At 42.3% G+C, this 19,591-nt stretch overlaps 1 protein-coding gene across 5 annotated transcripts in view; it reads left to right on the top strand.

The window, feature by feature from the left end:
* Nucleotides 1–18,867, top strand: part of csmd3b (CUB and Sushi multiple domains 3b) — a 281,884-nt gene extending 263,017 nt beyond the window's left edge. For 3 of the 5 annotated variants that reach the window (XM_037473629.2, XM_037473631.2, XM_037473632.2), the window contains 17 exons: nucleotides 1,493–1,666; nucleotides 2,348–2,533; nucleotides 2,870–3,043; nucleotides 6,152–6,334; nucleotides 6,507–6,683; nucleotides 8,188–8,367; nucleotides 8,746–8,919; nucleotides 9,152–9,325; nucleotides 12,070–12,143; nucleotides 12,943–13,054; nucleotides 13,144–13,323; nucleotides 14,725–14,784; nucleotides 15,120–15,278; nucleotides 16,292–16,428; nucleotides 16,806–16,893; nucleotides 17,531–17,666; nucleotides 18,187–18,867. In XM_037473629.2, coding sequence (XP_037329526.2) covers nucleotides 1,493–1,666; nucleotides 2,348–2,533; nucleotides 2,870–3,043; nucleotides 6,152–6,334; nucleotides 6,507–6,683; nucleotides 8,188–8,367; nucleotides 8,746–8,919; nucleotides 9,152–9,325; nucleotides 12,070–12,143; nucleotides 12,943–13,054; nucleotides 13,144–13,323; nucleotides 14,725–14,784; nucleotides 15,120–15,278; nucleotides 16,292–16,428; nucleotides 16,806–16,893; nucleotides 17,531–17,666; nucleotides 18,187–18,346 — 2,528 coding nt within the window. In that variant the 3' untranslated portion in view covers nucleotides 18,347–18,867. Of the gene's footprint in view, nucleotides 1–1,492; nucleotides 1,679–2,347; nucleotides 2,534–2,869; nucleotides 3,044–6,151; nucleotides 6,335–6,506; nucleotides 6,684–8,187; nucleotides 8,368–8,745; nucleotides 8,920–9,151; nucleotides 9,326–12,069; nucleotides 12,144–12,942; nucleotides 13,055–13,143; nucleotides 13,324–14,724; nucleotides 14,785–15,119; nucleotides 15,279–16,291; nucleotides 16,429–16,805; nucleotides 16,894–17,530; nucleotides 17,667–18,186 lie in introns of all 5 variants that reach the window. The other 2 variants (XM_037473628.2, XM_037473630.2) reach the window with 1 other exon arrangement.
* Nucleotides 18,868–19,591: the final 724 nt, after the last annotated feature.

The raw sequence follows: 19,591 nt of genomic DNA on the forward strand, positions 1-19,591 counted from the left end.
GTCCTGAGGTTCCACAGATTCACCCCAAAGGTCTTTTACAAAGGGCCACAGGACCCAACTGCCAGTGTGGTCTGGATGAGATAAACAGCTGGGCTTGAGGATAAAGCAAAACGCCCTCACATTCCCAGGCTTCACTGAAATTCTTCCAAAATTGGACACTTACTGCGAGCATCCTGAATTTTGAGGCAGCAACTGTGCATTGATGAGGTGGAGATGAGAACGGCCATCTCAAGCCAATACGAGACCGTGAACCAGAGGCACTATGTTAACACCGTGTTTAAAAGGTGGGAGGTGGTGACGTGGTGTCATCATTCTTGGAGTAGCAGGGGTGTAATAGGGAATTGACATTGACTATAAAAAGTTTTTATACTGCAACCCGCAAAGAAAAATTAATATTCAATAAATAGATCCCTTTTGGACCATATCTTCATGTGTATGTATGTATTTGAACGTGGCACGTTTCTACGTGCTATAATAGTGTGTGTATCCGTCTGTGTGTCTGGCGTTTCTGTGCTATGCTGTTTTTATTGAGGTTATTTATGCAGAAGTTATTGAGGGAAATCATTTTACAGCCAAATTATACTGTAATTATGGAAATGAGAGGCTCTTGTTTTGTGACACAAACACAGAATGGTGATTAGACGACGTGTGTGTGTATGTGTGTGTGTGTGTGTGTGTGTGTGTGTGTGTGTGTGTGTGTGTGTACAGCTGCAGGGCATGCTGACGGTGTCAGATAAATTTGTATCTTAGGCAAGCAAACAAACTTCTGATTCCCTCTGATCAAGTGAAGAAAGCGGCGACTTCTTCTACTTCTTTCCTGCCTTCTATTGTCATGATCAACTCGTCCTGCTCTCTACTCTGTTTTCTCCTCCTCTCTTTTCACCTTTCCATCTAACTACTCTGTGTCTTTCCTAATTTCTTTTCATTATGTGACGCATAAGCAAGGGGACGTTTTTTTCTGTTTACTCAAACATCAGAAATCTATCCTCAGCACAATGAGGACGAGGGACACGCACAAACTCCTAAGTAGCTCTATTGAGTGAGTTAACAGGATGAATATGTATGATGCACAATGGCAGACAGAGGACACTCAATGCTGACACATAGGATTCAGAGATGTGATATTTCTAAAATAATGACCCCAAATCAAGATGCCACCTATGACATTTTCATAAATATTTATGAATTACCTTATAAAAGACATCAGCCATTTGGACATAATCTGTGCTTCTTGACAATTAACTACATGGCTGATGATTTTCAACATCTGCATTAGATAATATGTATTTGTTGCTTAAATACTTACATAAGAGGGAATTAAGTTCTATGAGGAACAATGGGTTGTAAAAAGCCCACAATATGTTCACCAGCGTAACCATTTTAAATGTTCCAATATATCATGTGCAAGAGCAAAAAGGTTATTGTAATAAATGTCATAAGTAATGTGTATTTCAAGTTTATCTACCCATGATTAATGACGCCTTCCCCATAGCGATCAGCTGTGGCCATCCAGGAAGTCCCATATATGGACGCACGCTGGGAAACGGCTTCAACCTCAACAACGTGGTCAGCTTTGTCTGCAATAGGGGTTATGAAATGGAGGGGCATGCCCGGGCGCAGTGTCAGGCCAACCGCCAGTGGAGCCACCCGCCCCCAACATGTAAAGGTGGGGAAAAAAGTTAAGTGTATTCACCCCTAACCTTATTTACCCCTGAGTGTTAGTACCACCCCACCCCAACTCAACTCTTTATTTGCTCTTAATGTGTTTCCCTAAGAGACCATCCTTCTTCGCCCCCCTGCCCCTTTCATTTCAGCCCACTCTTTTCCATTATTTGACTTAATGATGTTTGAGGTAGATTCAATACTCTACATCCCTTCTGGCTCCAGCATCATGTGTGGGAAACTATTTGTTTTCAGTGAAACATACTTTTCAAGCTCTGATTATTCTCCAGAAATGTAGAGAAACCAGGGCAGCTTCACTTTACATGTATAAAAATGCACACGCTATCGGAGGTCTGCCTAGTTTACTGATCAAAGTGCCAATGAATTGTGTAAAATTAAAAATGCAACACGATAAAGCTGGATCCAGGACACACACACACCTTCATCATAACATTTCCCATGTTTTTTCTTTCAAACACCAACCCAAAATGAGTTATTCTGTCTTCCCCACAGCCTCCTTATTATGCCCTATATTATTTTACAGAGCTTTATTCCCAGAGCGAAACCATGGAAAACGCAAGAGGGGGAAGCGAAATAACCCTCACTGGTTCATGCCAAATAACACATGCTTCTCTCTCCTTTTGTGTATTTGTATTTGTCCGTCTCTGTGTCTCTCTGTGTATAGTGGTCAACTGCTCTGATCCAGGTATCCCAGCCAACTCCATCCGCCAGAGTAAAATAGAGCACGGGAACTTTACCTTTGGCACTGTGGTTTTCTACGACTGCAACCCGGGGTATTACCTGTTTGGATCACCTGTTCTGACCTGCCAACCCACTGGGCAGTGGGACAAACCGCTACCTGAGTGTATAGGTCAGTTTAAACATTTTTAAAGTAATGGGTTCAGTCAAATGTTTGCTAAGCCCCACATCCCTTAGTAACAGTTGCTAAGCCAAAGATAATAACAATGAAAGATGAACCACCTTTTTTCAAAGAATGCGTCCTTAAATGCCAGACAGAGGAAGAAAACAGCAGATGTCTCATTATTACAGTTAATGATGTGTTCTTTGGCCCTGAAGGACACACTCGGCGCTTGACAGCCATCACTGTACCTCTTCTCAAAAAGCTCTGATTAGCTGAAACGAGCTGTCCATCCTTCCTTCATCTGTGTCTCTGAACCCCCCCCTCTCTCTCTCTTTTGGTCTCTAGTTGTAGATTGTGGTCACCCCGGCTCTCCCCCTAACGGTGTGCTGAGTGGAGATAAGTTTACATTCGGTTCAACGGCTCGATACTCCTGTCTGGGTGGAAGACAGCTGAAAGGAGAATCGTCCAGGACGTGTCAGCTCAACGGGATGTGGAGCGCCCCCATGCCCTTCTGCTCTGGTAACCATTTGAACCTTTATTGAATACACGGACGTCCACCCTATCAGAAGGACAGATGGATGGATTGGAGATGTAGATGAACGATGACACGTCTAAAACATGTAGACCCAATGGAGTGTAGAGTTCTTCATGCCTTAACATCCTGCAGGAACACTTTGTTAACCCCTTTGCACTCAGCCACGGCATAATGGGATGGATGGATGGATGGACGGACAGGTAGAGGGTAGGTTGGGTGCACGAAAAGAGAATATATCGGTACCTGTCTGTTGAAAGGGTTGTGGAGCGTAACCTTCCTCTACACTCACTTAAATCATCAGCCGTGGAGCCCTTAGCCATGTACCTTTCTGTTCTGCTCCTCTAATTTCAACTATTTGTAAGCCTCTCACAGGAGGTATTTTTTAGAAAGTTTAAGGCTTCTTGAGATGATTCTCCCAAATGACTTCTCCGCTCCTGACGGAACTGGAAACTGAGGAATAATAATACAAATGGACGTGTGAAGGTATCTTCAGTATTCTTTTACTTGGACATATATACCCAGGCTTTCTTTTCAAAGTGAGACATATTGTTAGTATTGTTAGAATAAACAGGCCTCGAAGTCGATGTACATTCTTTTAAAGGGCTTTTTGGCCCAGACAGGCTCAAACTAGGATAATACGTGTCTGACAACATTGTGGGAAATACACATCTACCCTCTATTGGTTTTTGTGTCATACGACTTGTTGATGACAGACATTAACGATTTAACGATTAATCATTTTCGGAAAATGTATGGTTATATACAAAAACTCAAAATCAACCTGGAATCAGTTGAGTGTTGATATGTCCTTCACAAACTGATGCAGAAAGAGCTTCATTTGAACAGCTTTTCACCGATATGTGTACCGTCTGAGAGAGAAAGTTGGGATCCTCTCCTCTTCCCCCCCCCTCTGTATGCAGCGAGACTCGGGCCGCTCCCCCGCATACAGAGAGGGGGAAAGAGGACAGGAGTGCATTGCACTTGTAGCTACCTTCATGCATCCCACGGCGAGGCAAACCAAGCAGCTTGCTGGGTACAGAAGGTTTGATCACCGTCAATAGTGTTTCATGTTGTCATTGCTGTCAACAGTGGATCATTTTGGGCCATTTTGAGAGTGGATCCAGTGAGGCACATATGTACCATCATTCTGCACACTGCTGTAACAAAAGCAGAGTTTCTAGCGTCTTATATAAACACACCGTCTAACTTATGTGGTTCTCAGTGGGATGGCTGGGGGCGTGATTACGGCACTCCGGGGCTGAGTGGCTCCCAGCCACCGTTTATATAACAAACCAACTAAAAACGCATTCTGGACAAGTTGACTAGGAATTCATTGCTATTTACAGAAATTGCCTGGGGGGGAGCAGGTTGAGGGAGGGTAATGGTGTATGGAGGAGCGTTTTTTATCGTGCAGGTCTGTAGCAGAACCCTGCAGAGATAAGGGTTCAGCCCATGATGGAAGTATACGTCTGCCGTTCTGCTCCATGACTGTTGATAAGCAAAAGGAATTTCTGTTGTTGCAAATGTTACCCCATTTCAGGGGGGTACTGATTTTTTTGTCTAGACCTAAACCATCAAATAGAATTTATATATATTTTTTAAAAGCATTTGACAATATGAAAAAGATGTGATGACTGTCCTGAGCAAAGAAGTTGTGGTTCCAATAATTAAAAGAAATATGCTTAAAACAATTCAAATGCTTCTAAATATACTTTTATCACCTTACATTTGGTTGCAAAATTATTTTGTTGCATCACAGTTAAGACGTCCACATTTCTAAACAATAATAACAACAATCATAGAAAAGGTAATCATGAAATATACGGTTTATCTGCATGAATTAGGGATAAAACCACATTGTGAATCGGTTCTTTCTTACATCATAATTCCACATCAACGATGTGAGTGAGCTGGCTGGCTTTTTGTTTTTTGTTTGCACTTACAGTTTCAGTATTTTTCTAAAAATGAAATACAAATTTAGACTCAATTTTATACAAGTTTTATTTGTTCTCCTCAGTCCATGTATTTTGTGTCATGTCTGCTAACCTCGGCCAAGGAGCTCCAGCTCAGTAACCTGTGGATTTACCAAAGCCAACATCTTTCTATCATTTCTGTGTTTGTATCTCTTTGCGCATAGATGCGTGTTTGTGTGAGCGATTAGAGGTTGTTCCAAAGTCACTTAAGGGAAACGATTAGTTTCACAATGCCCTTCAATAGAAACTCGCTCACACACATAAAAGCACCCAAACACGCACACTTCAACCAGTGATAGATTGTCAGTTCTCCGTGTTGAGACCACATACACCCGAAGTTACATCGTACCTTTGGAGCTGTGTATGTGTGTGAGTGCGAGCGTCCAATGGGAGTTGCGTAGGTAATATTTTCTCTGAAAATGTAAAATATGTGAGTTCGTGACCTATTATTTTTCAAAAATAAATTCAGTCACCATTCCCTCACATGCCGGAGCTTTTAAAGACAAATGATCATGAATCAAATCATCATCATGATCAAATGCAGGGAAGGTTCATTTGTTTATATATCCTGAGGCATTACAACACATCTTATGTCATTGTGGTTGTGTGCGTAGCATGTGTAAGCTCATTTTATGGCAGTAAGCCTCTGCATTGCATTTTTGTCAAAAGCATAAGAAAAATCGCATGTGGGTTTTTCTTAACGTGGTTGATTATCACACAAAGCTTCTTGTTGGACTCTGAAAAAGCGGTCAATGAAGGATGTGTATGGTGTGAGTGGATATGTTTGGCTTGTACATGAGGGTGACAATGTGTGTGTTTCTGTGTGAAATAGTGTTTGGTTGCTCCCAGGAGAGCGCTCTGTCTGTCATGCAGAATTTGCTGACCAGGCAGCTCTGCAAGGGCAGAGTCAGAATCACCCACACACACACACAGACACACACACAACTACACGTACTTGAACACACACACACAATATACTATAATGTGTAAGAACCAAAGTAATGCTGAGAACCCTTTTTTCTCACTCTCTCTTGTCTCTGTTTAAATTTGATGACCTTGATGAAACACATCGTGTCTTATTCTGGGACCCGACTCTGTCTCCTTGTGTTCTCCCTGTAGGTGACACAGCCGGTTCCTGTGGCGATCCTGGCATTCCCTCCCATGGTTCGAGGGAACAAACTGATTTCAGGATCCGTTCCAATGTTCACTTCAGCTGCTCGGAAGGCTACGATCTGATTGGTTCTTCAGAGAGGATGTGCTTTCCTAATGGGACGTGGTCTGGCACACAGCCCTTCTGCAAACGTAGGAAGATCATTTTACTCTAAATCAATCTCTTATAATCCAGCAGCATGACACTGATCCAGTGTATGGATCTCCGGATGTACACAGCCTCCTTAAATAATCAGTCATACGCAGAGCTGCAACTCATTGAGATGCACAAAGCTTTTTTCTCACTCATTCTCCCCCCCACCAGCTGTCCAGTGTGGTAACCCTGGCACTCCCAGTAATGGAAGAGTGTTTCGTTTGGATGGAACGACATTTTCTCACTCCGTCATCTACTCCTGCATGGAAGGCTACTTGCTCAGCGGCGCCACCACCAGGCTGTGTCAGGCCAACGGGACGTGGTCAGCGGCACAGCCAAACTGTACCAGTACGTTACTTGATGAATATATCATAACAAATCTGTTTGTATGTCGTTGAATAATATCTGATGGTCAACCAACAAATGCATTTCTGAGCAATGCTTTTTAGTTCAACATTATTTTGAAACAACTGACACGCAAGGTGACTTAAACCCTAAAGAGGAGCCTGTCAGCCTCATGGATTTCTTACAATTTATAATTAGAATGTTAAATCTTTGCCTCGGAAATAGTCTGCAAAACGTAAATATCGCCAACACTTCTGATGTGTAATTATCAGCTTTCCTTTCCAGCCTTTTTGGGACTCCTGGTTTCAAATTGCTCTACGATAGTATCTGTTCTGAGTAATGAAATCACTCTCAAATCTTCATGCTCTTGCAATGCGGAATCTACAGTGTCATGAATGACCTTGATCTGTGTTTACTTAAGCTAATTAGATTTTTGATGTATGTAAATAACCATAGAATATAACATTCTTTTCCCATATGAAATGGGACCAAAGTCATGGTTGAACAAATGTTAATTAGTGCTGCATATTACACAAATGACAAAATCTCCATGTAAATTGGCACATACCACAAAAAATGAACACAGTATACTCCCTAACAATTATCTTGTTGAACACGTTGTGTTCAAAGGTGAGGTCAGGACTCCACATATTATTTATTTTCCAATATAAAAGACATCCTTGAATTTAATCCACTACAACAAGAATGAGTTATAAAATATTTATATATAAATGCTGATTAACCAAATCTCTTCAATTTTGGGGTCCTGCAAAGAGGAGTGTTTTTGTAGAATCCCCTGACTTAATGGAGATGGCTTTTACTGTAGATTGCAATACATTACAGCCATGACCGTGTCTGGGCTGGGTTTGAAAGCATTCAAAGTGCCTATTAGACTATGAAGGACAATGTGTGTAAGTGCAGTCTGGGGAATCCTAATGCTCCTTAAAAGAGCCCAGGATAACCTCGGCCATTTAAAATATTTTTGTTGTTTCTTTTTTTTTAACAAGCGAAGCCCATAACTAAATCTGAAGAGCTCATGTGGATTGCATAATCTCAGAGATGTGCTATGCTCTCGGATCTCCTCAACTACACTAAGAACTAGATATAAAATGAAGTATACGTTTATGGATAATTATACAGTTCTAATGAAGTTCTTTTTGATAACAACAACTTTGGTTTGACCATTCTGATGTAAATATTTATCAGGTGTGCGCAGTAAAAAAAGGAAAGAAAATAAAACTCCTGCTGAAGTCCACAAAAATGTAATGCCACCTTTATCCACGTTAAGTATCTAACCTCTCTCACTAACCTTTCTGCACTCTCTGTCCTTTGATTTAATTATGTTCTGATTTAAATCTTCCTCTTTATCCTTTGTAATATTCAAATCACATATTTAGGAAGATCGTGCATGCAGAACTAATGAGCAAATTATGTTGTCCCGTGGCATAAACTCACAAACAATCCTTATCTTCATCCGATCTCCAACTCCCCCTGTCTGTTTCCACAGTGATAAACTGTGGGGATCCCGGTGTGCCAGCGAACGGGCTACGCTACGGAGAAGACTTCACGATTGGTCAGAATGTTTCCTTCCAGTGCCAACCGGGTTACAGAATGGAGGAGGACGGATCACCCGTGAGGACGTGCACCCACAATGGCACGTGGAGTGGGAATATGCCAATGTGCACAGGTACGATGTTTAATATCCATAAACTATCCAAAAGCATTCTTTCATCTGTAGAAAATGTCGCAAAACCAACACATGACTTAGCGCTGCTGGTAAATACAAAATGCCCCATCCGCACAGTAGAGCGTGTATATTCATAAATGAGCTCCTTGTTTCACCTTAGCAACACTATAGAGTATGACACAGCAGATTCTGCTCTCGTTGCAGTCAGTGCCTCTATAAGGAAAATCAAGAATAATGATTACAAACGTCTATAGGTGGCTGTAAAATCAACCTTTGCACTCAATAGTTAAAATCCCTTCCCAGCCATCTGAGTGGCAGTGATTGTTTATCTGTAGCTGGTTATAACTGGACCTCTCTCTCTCTCTCTCCATCTCATAGCTGTCACCTGCCAGCCTCCCCCTGTTATCAGTAATGGGGTACTGCAGGGCAGCGACTTTGAATGGGGCAGCAGCATAAGCTACAGTTGCTCACCTGGATACGAACTGTCATTCCCGGCTGTCCTGACCTGTGTGGCCAATGGAACCTGGAGCGGCATGCTACCGCAGTGCTTACGTAGGAACACACACACCAACACACACACACACACACACACACCTCACTGTTGTATACCAGAAAACACATCCCCTATTATTATTCTTCAGCAACCATCAAATTTGTCCTTGAGCTGCTCAAAAAGTAAGAAAATGTCTGTCAGCAATATTTGTGCCACACACTGAAAGGGGATCTCTGTGTGTGTGTGTGTGTGTGTGTGTGTGTGTGTGTGTGTTGGTGGGTGTGCGCACAGCCAAGTTTTGTGGTGACCCAGGTAATCCAGCCGGTGGTTTCAGAGAGGGACGAAGTTTCATCTACCAATCAGAAGTCTCCTTCAGCTGTGCTCCTCCACTCATTCTGGTCGGCACAGCAACCAGGCTTTGTGAGAATGATGGTACCTGGAGTGGCACACACCCTCGTTGTATTGGTACGTGGAATACACTTAATGACCAGACAGAATGTGGACACACACAAATCAGATTTAGTTCCTCCTCATTTTCCATCTTTTTCTCAACAGCAAGGACATACGGGATGTTGAGAAATACTTTGACTCTTGGTAGAAAACCTTTTGTGATATATGAAAACCCGCGTTTGACATATATTAACACGACAATGTGAACACAAGCAGCAACACAACAACATATTGATCAGATAAGAGACTAATATCTGTATCTGAATGGGCATTAAATACTAGATTTTGAAACTTACTCTTTCAATACTTGTTTTATATAAAAAAGTAATGGTGTTGGAAACCCGCACCGTCGGACCCCCTCTACCAAGACAACTTTGGTAATTCATTTAAGAAAACCTGTATCATGTTGTGCAACTAAATTCCCAAGTTCAAACTTCAAAATACAGTATTAATATCTTTAACTGTTACCCCAAACATATGTATAACTTTACTGATTACTTTTTAATATTTCCTTACTATATCATCAATCATTTACCCTCCAATATGCTGTCCCACAGTCTGCTACCCACTTCAAAGTCTGTGCTCAAATGAAATGTCAGTGATGGTAAATCCAAGAGAGCCCTTTGACTTTAGAATGATATTTCTTAGGAGGTAAAATAATTACCATATCAAGACAGGGTATAACAGATGTCTTTTTAATGTTTCCCGTTGCTTTTCCTTTTGATAAATATTGTTATGACTTTGTGTGTGGGTTTGTAACCTATAAAACTAATGATTTAGTTTATGCTGGCCTGCCAGTTTATTATGACTGGTTTGTGGCTCAGCGCTCAGCTGTCAGGGTGAGAGGGCGGAAGTGGGACTCAGACGCAGTTCTTGGCAACACAAGCACACTTTAATGAGAAACACGGGTAATGGACTCCCAACGCAACTCACCAACACCGACAATGAGACAAGGAACACACATGGTTTGAATACACTGGGAAGGTGATGGGACACAGGAGGAATCAGGGGCACGGCAGAGAATCACAAGGGAAAACACCAGGGCAGGAAGGGAAGTTAAGTCAGGAAACTGCAAAATACAACAGAGAACCATGACAGGAGCCTTCACTTGTGTCTAATATTCCGCTGCCTAATGACCGTGACAATTAGTGGCCCATCGTTAACGGCCACGTTTCAATTAACTGATGGGTTTGCTGTGCAGAGCAGCCACTGTCAAAGTTCTAGCTACACACACTTATTGGAATACAAATGATAGAGACTGGAGGCTTATCTGAGATAATCTCTGAAATGAAAAAGGAGTCTTTGGAGGACAAGCCTTAAATAATTCCACTGATTTATTTTGTTTTTTACCAGTACCATTTTAAATGTTGGCACCTTTTAATCTCGAGCACAGTGGAACTGAATATTGATGTGCGGTATTAGCTTCAGCTTCAATTAGAGCCGGGTATTACGTCTCATGACGTGTAAAAACCATCTATGTATGCTCGACAGTGGACAGTGGCATAGGAACTAGAAAGATAAAATACATATTTATATGGTTATATAACTTGAATATACATCTCAAATCAAATTTCCATCAGAGAACCACTACACTTTGAAAATGAAGTTACAATGGAGTTATATACAGTTTTACAGGATTACACTGAAATTGTAAAACGCAAGTAGATCCTGAGAATTCCAGTATTTAGTTAAAGTTTTCCAAAAATTGGGACGGACATCCGACTTCAAACGAGCCGCTGCTACATCTGGGGGTTGAGAGGAAAATGAGAAAGGAGACTCAGCACACCGTACACGCGGTCCCACTGCGTTAGCTCGCCACCGCGCGATGTTTAGAGCACCACTTCACATGGCGGATTCAGAGCTGGTGCTTAAACATCAAGTATGTTGATGAATTGCAATAAACGAGAGCTTTTGTAGACGCTTGACTCTCTGTTCCTTCACAGCACTCGATAAGGCGCGCTCACAGAACATTACAGCGGCCATAAAGTCGGATGATCCTTGTGAAATCGTCAATCTAAAAGACAAAGGCTCCCTCTGAAGTGATACTTTGTAGGAATATTTATATTCTATATTGTGACGTTCTAGGAAACTAACACCAACATACACACGAAAATAACAGGTTGTTTGGTGTGAGTGGAGTGGGAACGTACTGTTCAGTGTCGGGCTTTGCGTGGGGTTGCCGGGGTGATTTATTAGTGTGTGATTGCAGCTGCATGTTGGTGCGTGACGTGTAGCCTATTACTCTGTGACTGAAGCAGAATGAGTTTTGAGCTGAAGCAGCCTGCTCTTTAAATAAGACAGACATAGGGGGAGATAGGCGTGTGGGCACACAGAAATACGGTGACATGAAAAAATAGAGTAATGAGAGAAAGAGAGGAAATGGGAGACAGCAATAAGAGAGAGAGAGAAACAGAAAGGGGGGGGGGCAGTTAGAGAGGTGCAGGAAGAGACAGAGTAAGGGAGAGGGGGTGAGTGATTCTGTCATTTCGGAAGCTGTATTGAATAGAGCTCTGCGTCAGGATGTGCTCTACATGCTGATGTTCCTACCACACACACACACACACACTCTCTGCAAGACGGCCCTGCTTCGTTTTCCGATAGAGCACTACTGCCCCCTGCTGAAATCTATACCATGCAGTTACCATGACAACCGAGGAGAGGCGAGTACAGTTGAGGGAGTACATAGAACGCTGACGCTAATGCATCTTTCTGTTATGTTTTGTGTGGTGTAACTTCTACACCTGTGATGTTCTTTCCAGAGCCGACAAAGACCAGCTGTGATAACCCAGGAACGCCACGCTACGGCTCCCTGAACCGCACATACGGTTTCAAGGTAAATCCCCGGCCTCAAATAACGCAGTCAAGTCATTAACTACAAGAGAATAGATTGCAGAAAAGCCAGGAGTGAGATTCTACAGTTGAGCCAAAGCTTCAGCTGTCTTAAGTCAATCAAGTCAAGTGGATGCTGGTACCGGTTTAATGCCACTGCACTAAACTACCAGAAAGTACCGCCTGTACTGCAGCTCATTAAGGAAACACTGGAAACAATGTTGCTAAAAAGACATCCATGAAGATAACTATTTGGGTGATGGTGGCGCATGGAGTAGTGTGATGCGCTGGGAGCCGCAAGGTTGGTGGTTTGAATCCCGGCTGCCCCATGTGCCATGTCAAAGTGTCCCTGAGCAAGACACCTAACCCCTAATTCCTCCCCAGGCAAAATGTAACGTATGGGTTATAACGCAATGTAAGTCGCTTTGGGTAAAAGCCTCAGCTAAATGACATGTAACGTAATAATTCAACTCAAACTGCTGACGCGGCATATTAGCGTTGGGCAAACTTGGAATACTTAGATGGACAGGACAGAGATTTTAAAAGTTTTAGTTTGCCTTGCATGCATTTTTAGATGCATAATTGACGTGTCTGACGGAATTATATATTAGGTGGCTGTCATCGAATGCTCTAAATGTATAAACAAGGCCTAAATAGGAATGAACATTTTATTGTATGGTCTTTGTCAGAGCAAATCGTGTTTATCTGTTATAAGGGCATCTGTGCAACCTTTTATTTGGAAGAAATTCACAAAATGCTACCCCTTGTGTGTGTGTCTATGTGCGTGGGTGCTTTTGTCCCAGGTGGGGAACGTGGTGACATTTCAGTGCCAGCCGGGGCACCTGATTCAGGGCTCCTCCTCCAGAACCTGCCAGCCTGACCTGACGTGGTCCGGAGAGCAACCCGAGTGCATACGTAGGAAACACACATCTTGCATTCTTGTTGCCGCCCGTCCGTCCTCTGCCGTCAGACTCACGTGCACACGTTTCCGTTGCACCCTGCAGCCCATGCCTGTAAGCAGCCAGAGAGCCCACTCCACGTGGACGTCCAGGGGATGGATCTGTCTGGTTTTGGCTACACCTTGGTGTACAGCTGTCAGCATGGCTTCTTCCTGGCGGGTGGGTCTGAACACAGGGTCTGCAAGAATGACGGCACTTGGACAGGAAAGATGCCTATATGTCGAGGTAAGAAATAAAAAACAGCTTATTGTGCATTTGATAGAAGAACTTGTCCTGAAAATACGGAAAAGAGTGAACATGAGTGTGTTGTGTGAGTCTTGCTCAAGGACTATTTGTCAGCTGGCATACGGGTAAATGGCCATCTGGTGTACGGTTAGATTTCCTGGTGGGCTGGTCGCAGTCTGGCAGCCCTGAAAAAACAACAAAAATAAAAGCAATATCCCGTGGTGTTTTATCCTTTGTTATATTCTTTTGACAGGGTCCTCCCAGGTGAGGTTATGAATTTCTCTTGAGACAAGAATGATTGACGGAATGTGTTCAGTTTTAACTGTGACCTGTCTAGCGTATAGCTAGCTTGGGGTATCACGTTGGATCGTGGCATTGCTAAAATATATGCCCAGTATCATGTTTCATGGAATAAAATCCTTTTTCTAAAACCATCATTAAAAAAAAACCTTGCATGTGCATATTAAAAGAAGTGGGTTGATCTGTGTGTTGTGTCCGGCAGTCTAGTTTCGGCAAAATCACACCACAATTACACCAGTCCAGCAGTGACTTGTACATATCATATCACACAACATGTCAACATAATTGGTTTATTAATGCAAGTTATTTGGGCATGGAAAGATTGAATTGTGACTGATTGACCTTTTGACTGTGTGTGTAAAAACTCACCATTAATGACTATTTAAACCTCATCAATACCTGCTGAAAACAATCAGACACAATCAGAGGAGATTGAAGGTCCTTAGAGAATTGTTGCAGGAATAAAAAAGTCTCCACAAGGTCCATTTGGTGGCTCTTCACGATGAGCACTGTGTCTTATTCATCAAGTGTTGGGGAAGGGGAGGTTGTGGAAAAACTGCAAGCTTCAACTTTTGTTTCACCAAGGCCGTCTCCCTTTTGCCCCGAGTTAGCCTTTAAAATGGGAGCACTCTCTGATCCAATTTGAGATTCTAGGACAAATACCCACTGGCTTTGCTCGCGTTTGCTTGTTCGCAACAATGGCTGCATCTTCAAGTGATTGTTATAGTTTCCCTGAATGGCCAAAACCCAAACTGTGGCCACTTTTAAACGCATCCAATATGCCCGAAAATGATTGGTCATGAACTCCATTTGCATTGCCTACAAATAGGCCGTAATAGGGGCTTATTTTGGACGACCCTTTTCAAGACATTTGTCATTATGCGCATGTGTGACTAATAAGGACCCAACCCTCTCATTCTATTAATGTTATGCCCACTCACCCCTGCATAGACCTAGCTCATTCAGATATCAACTGACCTATGAGGTAAAGAACATGAACATTTTAATTCCTTCTCAATCTTTGTTCCCACAGCTCTGGTCGTGTTTTAATGAGATATATTATTTCACTCTGTGTGTCTGTGTGTGTGTGTGTGTGTTTAGCTGGGGAGAAGAAAAAAACAATGAAACCAGCAACAGGAACTCCCAGCCCCAAACTAAACGGTCAGTCTTATTCCAGCCTTTTCTATTCCAGGCCGGTTCAGTCCTGTCATCCTTTGTCTCGTCCACACTATTTATATATTCTATTTTGGTACGGTTTAGTCTACTATAGTTTCATAGCTTCTGCTCGGCTCATGTCCAATCCGCTCAGTAATGTTTCACAGTGTTTTTCTTCTGGTTTTATATATTTCATTACACTTTCCGTCTTAGTTTCGACCAATTTATTTTTACTCACTACCCAAAGATAGTTGAATGTGCGTTGGTGGTATCTCGCCTCCCTGCTACTGACTCCATTGTGATCCGTCCTGTGTTCGCCTGTGTTCTTTTCCATTCAATAGTTCCAGATGATGTCTTTGCGCCTAACTACATATGGAAAGGTTCCTATAATTACCGTGGAAGGAAGCAGCCAATGACATTGAGCATCACCAGCTTCAACTCCACAACAGGGAGAGTCAACGTCTCCCTTAGCAACAGCAACATGGAACTGCTGCTATCAGGCATGTTTGAATATGGATATTTAACTATACCCTCCAGTACGGCATGTGTGACTTTATATGGCAGGAATTATCAGTCTTACTACACTGTATGTCATGACTATGCTTCAGGACATTTTAATGTATAATCCATTGGTGTTATTCTGTATAATATGGAACTCTTATTGTTTACACATTTGCTGAGAGTGTATGAATAATTTGGGGTCTGGAGTGCATCACTTTCCTAAAACTACAAAGCTTCTGTTCAATGTTGCAACTGCACCGCACCCCCAAACTCACACAGACCTCTCAGAGTCCAACGCCGACGTCAGCGGGGGGTAAAGACCCGATTCCTTCTTCAAGCTAGAATTGGTTGCTGGAGTTAGCAGAGAGAACAAACTCCTTATTACAAAACCAAGAGATAACAGTAGCAGTCTGGTAATATGTGTCCCGTGGTTTAAATGAGCATCTTTACTGTGGATTGAAACTGTGCTCACAGAGACCAAAAGGCCAGAGCCCAGTTGCATCAAACTTGAATGCTTTTGCCCTTAAGATTTGGTTTTCATTTAAGAGGTCAAGTTTACTTTACCTTACCACTGCTAAGGAGGAGTTTAGGAAAATCCACTTGTTTGCTTTATTTCTGAGAGAAAAATGAGAAGAATAAATCAATCCTAGATCTTAACATCGTAACTGAGCATAAAGACGAGAAGCAGAGGCAAATGGCTAGCCAACACTATTAAATAATTATAATTAAAATGAATTAAAAGATTTCTTGTTTTTCAAATTCATATCAAAATTAAACTTTTTTTATTTAGATATTTTATTAAAATCAATTTTTAGTTTGTCTTATTCTTTAGCAATATGAATTTTTGTTTTCTTTTTCCCAATTGGACAAAATCCTGTAAGCACATCTTGCCGATGCACTAGTGGACGAAGAACAACTTCTAACAATCTATAATAAACCCATCCATTGATCTACGTACTAAACCTCTCCCGCTGTTGTGTTGTGCACCATTTTTTACTGCTGACCTCTATAGGTGTGTATAAGGCCTCCGAGGCCCGGCTATCACTGCTGATGTACCAGGTGAACTATGCGAACCAGGGAAACCAGCTCAAGGATACAGCCATCTCTCCAGCCAAAATCATAGAGGACTCCTGGACCATGGATGGATTTGTAAGTCAACTTATTTAAATGATGTCTGCAAAGCTCATTTAGAGGGGTTCAAACTTAATGTGACATAATTCGTTTTGTTGGTTATTAAGAGAACAAGAGCCAAAGTTTGTGTACTTACATCAGTAAAAGACATTTTACTGCAGTATTGTAATTTGAATGGACTGATCAGTAAGAATGCTCACTGCTTATTACTTGGGGTTCTAGCAAAATAAATGCCATTGTGTATTTAAATATTTTAAAACTAGTTGAATACAAATTCAGAAATATGTGTTGATCTTGTGCTTTTTGTGGTGTTGACACAAGCTGGATGTATAACCTGCGTTTGTCCATTTCCTGTTGCTAAATGTGTCCCATGTTTTCCCCTCTCATGTCTCCAGGTATCAGCAGAGCCTGATGGTTCAAGTTACGTTTTCCAGGGTTTCATTCAGGGAAAAGACTACGGACAGTTTGGACTTCAAAGACTGGGTAATTCTCTCTTAGGTTAAGTAAAGCATCACAAAAGGTTGACTTGGACTATAAGTGATAATTGGAAAAATCTGATGAACTTCTTGGGCGAATTTCACTAATGGAGGCAGTGATGAGGGAGCTTCTCTTTGCTGGTGACCTTGCTCACGCTGAGTCAGCCCTGCACTGCACTGATTCTCACCGAACGCAAAAGCTGTCATGTCACAAGGATTGAACTCCATTAACCTCCATCCAAAGACAGCTTCCACCTCCATCAAATAGACTTGAATCTGATCTGCAGTGAGGCCAAATCTGCCTGCCCAAAAACTAAATATATCTGTAAAAACAACAGATTTAATACAATCTGACCACTGAACATCCTACAAGTGGGAAAACAAATTAAAAAGTAATCTTCCAGCATCCACTGTTGACAAGATGTCCCTTATGGCTGCAGGGAGAAATCAGATGTTGTTCATACTGTGCAGTAGTACTGGTGCTACTACTATTAACAATATGAACTGCACGTATCAGAGGAATACTGCATTCCACTTGACAACTGTTTCATTTATGCTAATAAAGCATCTCTCTGATTTTATCGTGTCATCCAATCTAATTGGGTGGAAAATGACGATGCCTTTTCTTGTTCTTCTTGTCACAGGTCTGAATATGTCGGAGAGTCAGAACTCGCCCCCCCCTCAGCATGGTACCAACAGCAGTTCTGTGGCTATCGCTATTCTGGTGCCTTTCTTTGCTCTCATATTCACTGGCTTTGGCTTCTATCTCTACAAACAAAGGTATCCACTAAAAGGGTGTATCCTCTCTAAGTGTTTTTCTTTTAAATTCCAGCAGCAGAAAATAATGTGTTCTTGTCACGGCTTTATTGCATCACCTCTTTTGAAGTATGGTTAACACGTTTTTAATATTTTTGGTTGTGGACGTGCAGAAAGACAGTGTAGCAATTATCTGTGGCAAGCTGCAGTGCAAAACAATGGGGTTTAGGAGGTGTTAAATTGGATTTTTCAGAGATATGATTGAAGCACAATTTACTTGTGTTAGCATTGTTAACAAATGCAAATAACTTCTGTTCTGCTGTTAATATCTCAAGCAAAAGCTTGCTGAAGGAATTAGTTTTCCGTGGGCTGATGAATCTCACTACGCTTCCTAAAAAGCACCACACTCTCTCTAATCCTTCTCAAAGCTTGTTTAGTATGCCTCTTTTCCAATGACTGCGTTCACTTGTCCACCCAGTTATCTGAACGTTAGTAGGAAACTATTTCATCACACTAATGGGGTATTCTTTCTTTTTCTCCACAGAACCACACCAAAAACACAGTACACAGGCTGCTCGGTCCACGAAAACAACAACGGCCAGGCTGCCTTTGAGAATCCCATGTACAACACCAACGCCAAGGCTGTGGAGGGGAAGGCCGTTCGATTCGATCCGAATCTGAACACCGTCTGCACCATGGTCTGAGGATCGATGATCTTCTTTTGGACTTAATGACTTAGATATCTAATGGGACCACAATTGATGTAAGACTGTGGAGGGGGAAAGCCGTATGCTTCGATGCAGACCTGAACAGCGTCAGCACCATGGCGTCTACATTGATTCCAAAATACCTTTAGTCCCAGTTCAGAAACCTAAGCTCCCCGAGCAGAGGATGCGCTCTCCACTTTCAACCAAAAGGCAGCGTTTGCTCCTTTCTTTCACAGGATTCGGTATCCACAGATGAGATTGAAAACATATGTAACCACAAAATGAAATGTCTGCCACCTTTGATGGATGCAGCACAGCCAGTGTGAACGCACGGTGAGATGTGCCATTAAGTGATGCAACCCAACGGAAAACGAAACCGGCTTCCTCCGTCTGTAACCCCAAGACTCAGCTGGTCACGGATAGTTTATAATTCAATCCTCAATCCGAAGACGCCATTTCACTTCAACCTCTTGTTTAACCCCATTCACTCTCTGAGATGCCAGTAATAATGATCAAGCCATGACTCAGCCATGACTCCCGACATTGCTCGTCGGTTATCACGTTATGTCACCATAACCTGATGCCCAGTTTCCTCTTAGACACAGCTTTGGAGAGAAGGACCCGCTCTCAGCTGTGCGAGAGCGAGAGAGCGAGAGAGAGAGAGAGAGAGAGAGAGCGCTCATCATCAAGGGCTGTGGGCGTGGTTGTACATCATGGAGATAAACTGCGCTACAAAAATGGGTTGATTTCACTGAAAAAATCTAAGGAACAAAGAAGTAAAGTAGCTACAGTTTGGGGAAAAATTTACACAAAATTTAAAAAACAGTTTCTAAACATGTGGGTTGAAAACTGATGCTGCCACCAGCAAACCATCAGTTAACCGCACCGGCTAGATGTGAACAGGAGCCTGTGACTCCAACACCCAAGCAAACAAACAGGACAACCTCCTGTCTCCATGGCAGCCAGAGGCTCATTTGACCGGCCTCTTGTGTTTTTCTTTGAAAGCGCACTCTACAATGGCTATTGCTAGCAGACAGTAGCAAAATTGGCTTTGAAAAGAGACCCGCTCCTAAGCAAAGGATAAAGGGCGGCCCTGGAGACAGAGCTATAATCCTAACTGAACTGGGATTAGAGCAAAGCAAAACTAAATGGAATCGAAGGGCGAGATAGCACTAATAGAACGGATGAGAAGAGACTGCCTCATGTAATGGCTGAATTGCTCCTTCATATCCAATGGATAAG

This window comes from Pungitius pungitius, chromosome 17, assembly GCF_949316345.1.
Source record: "Pungitius pungitius chromosome 17, fPunPun2.1, whole genome shotgun sequence".
Lineage (NCBI taxonomy): Eukaryota > Metazoa > Chordata > Actinopteri > Perciformes > Gasterosteidae > Pungitius > Pungitius pungitius.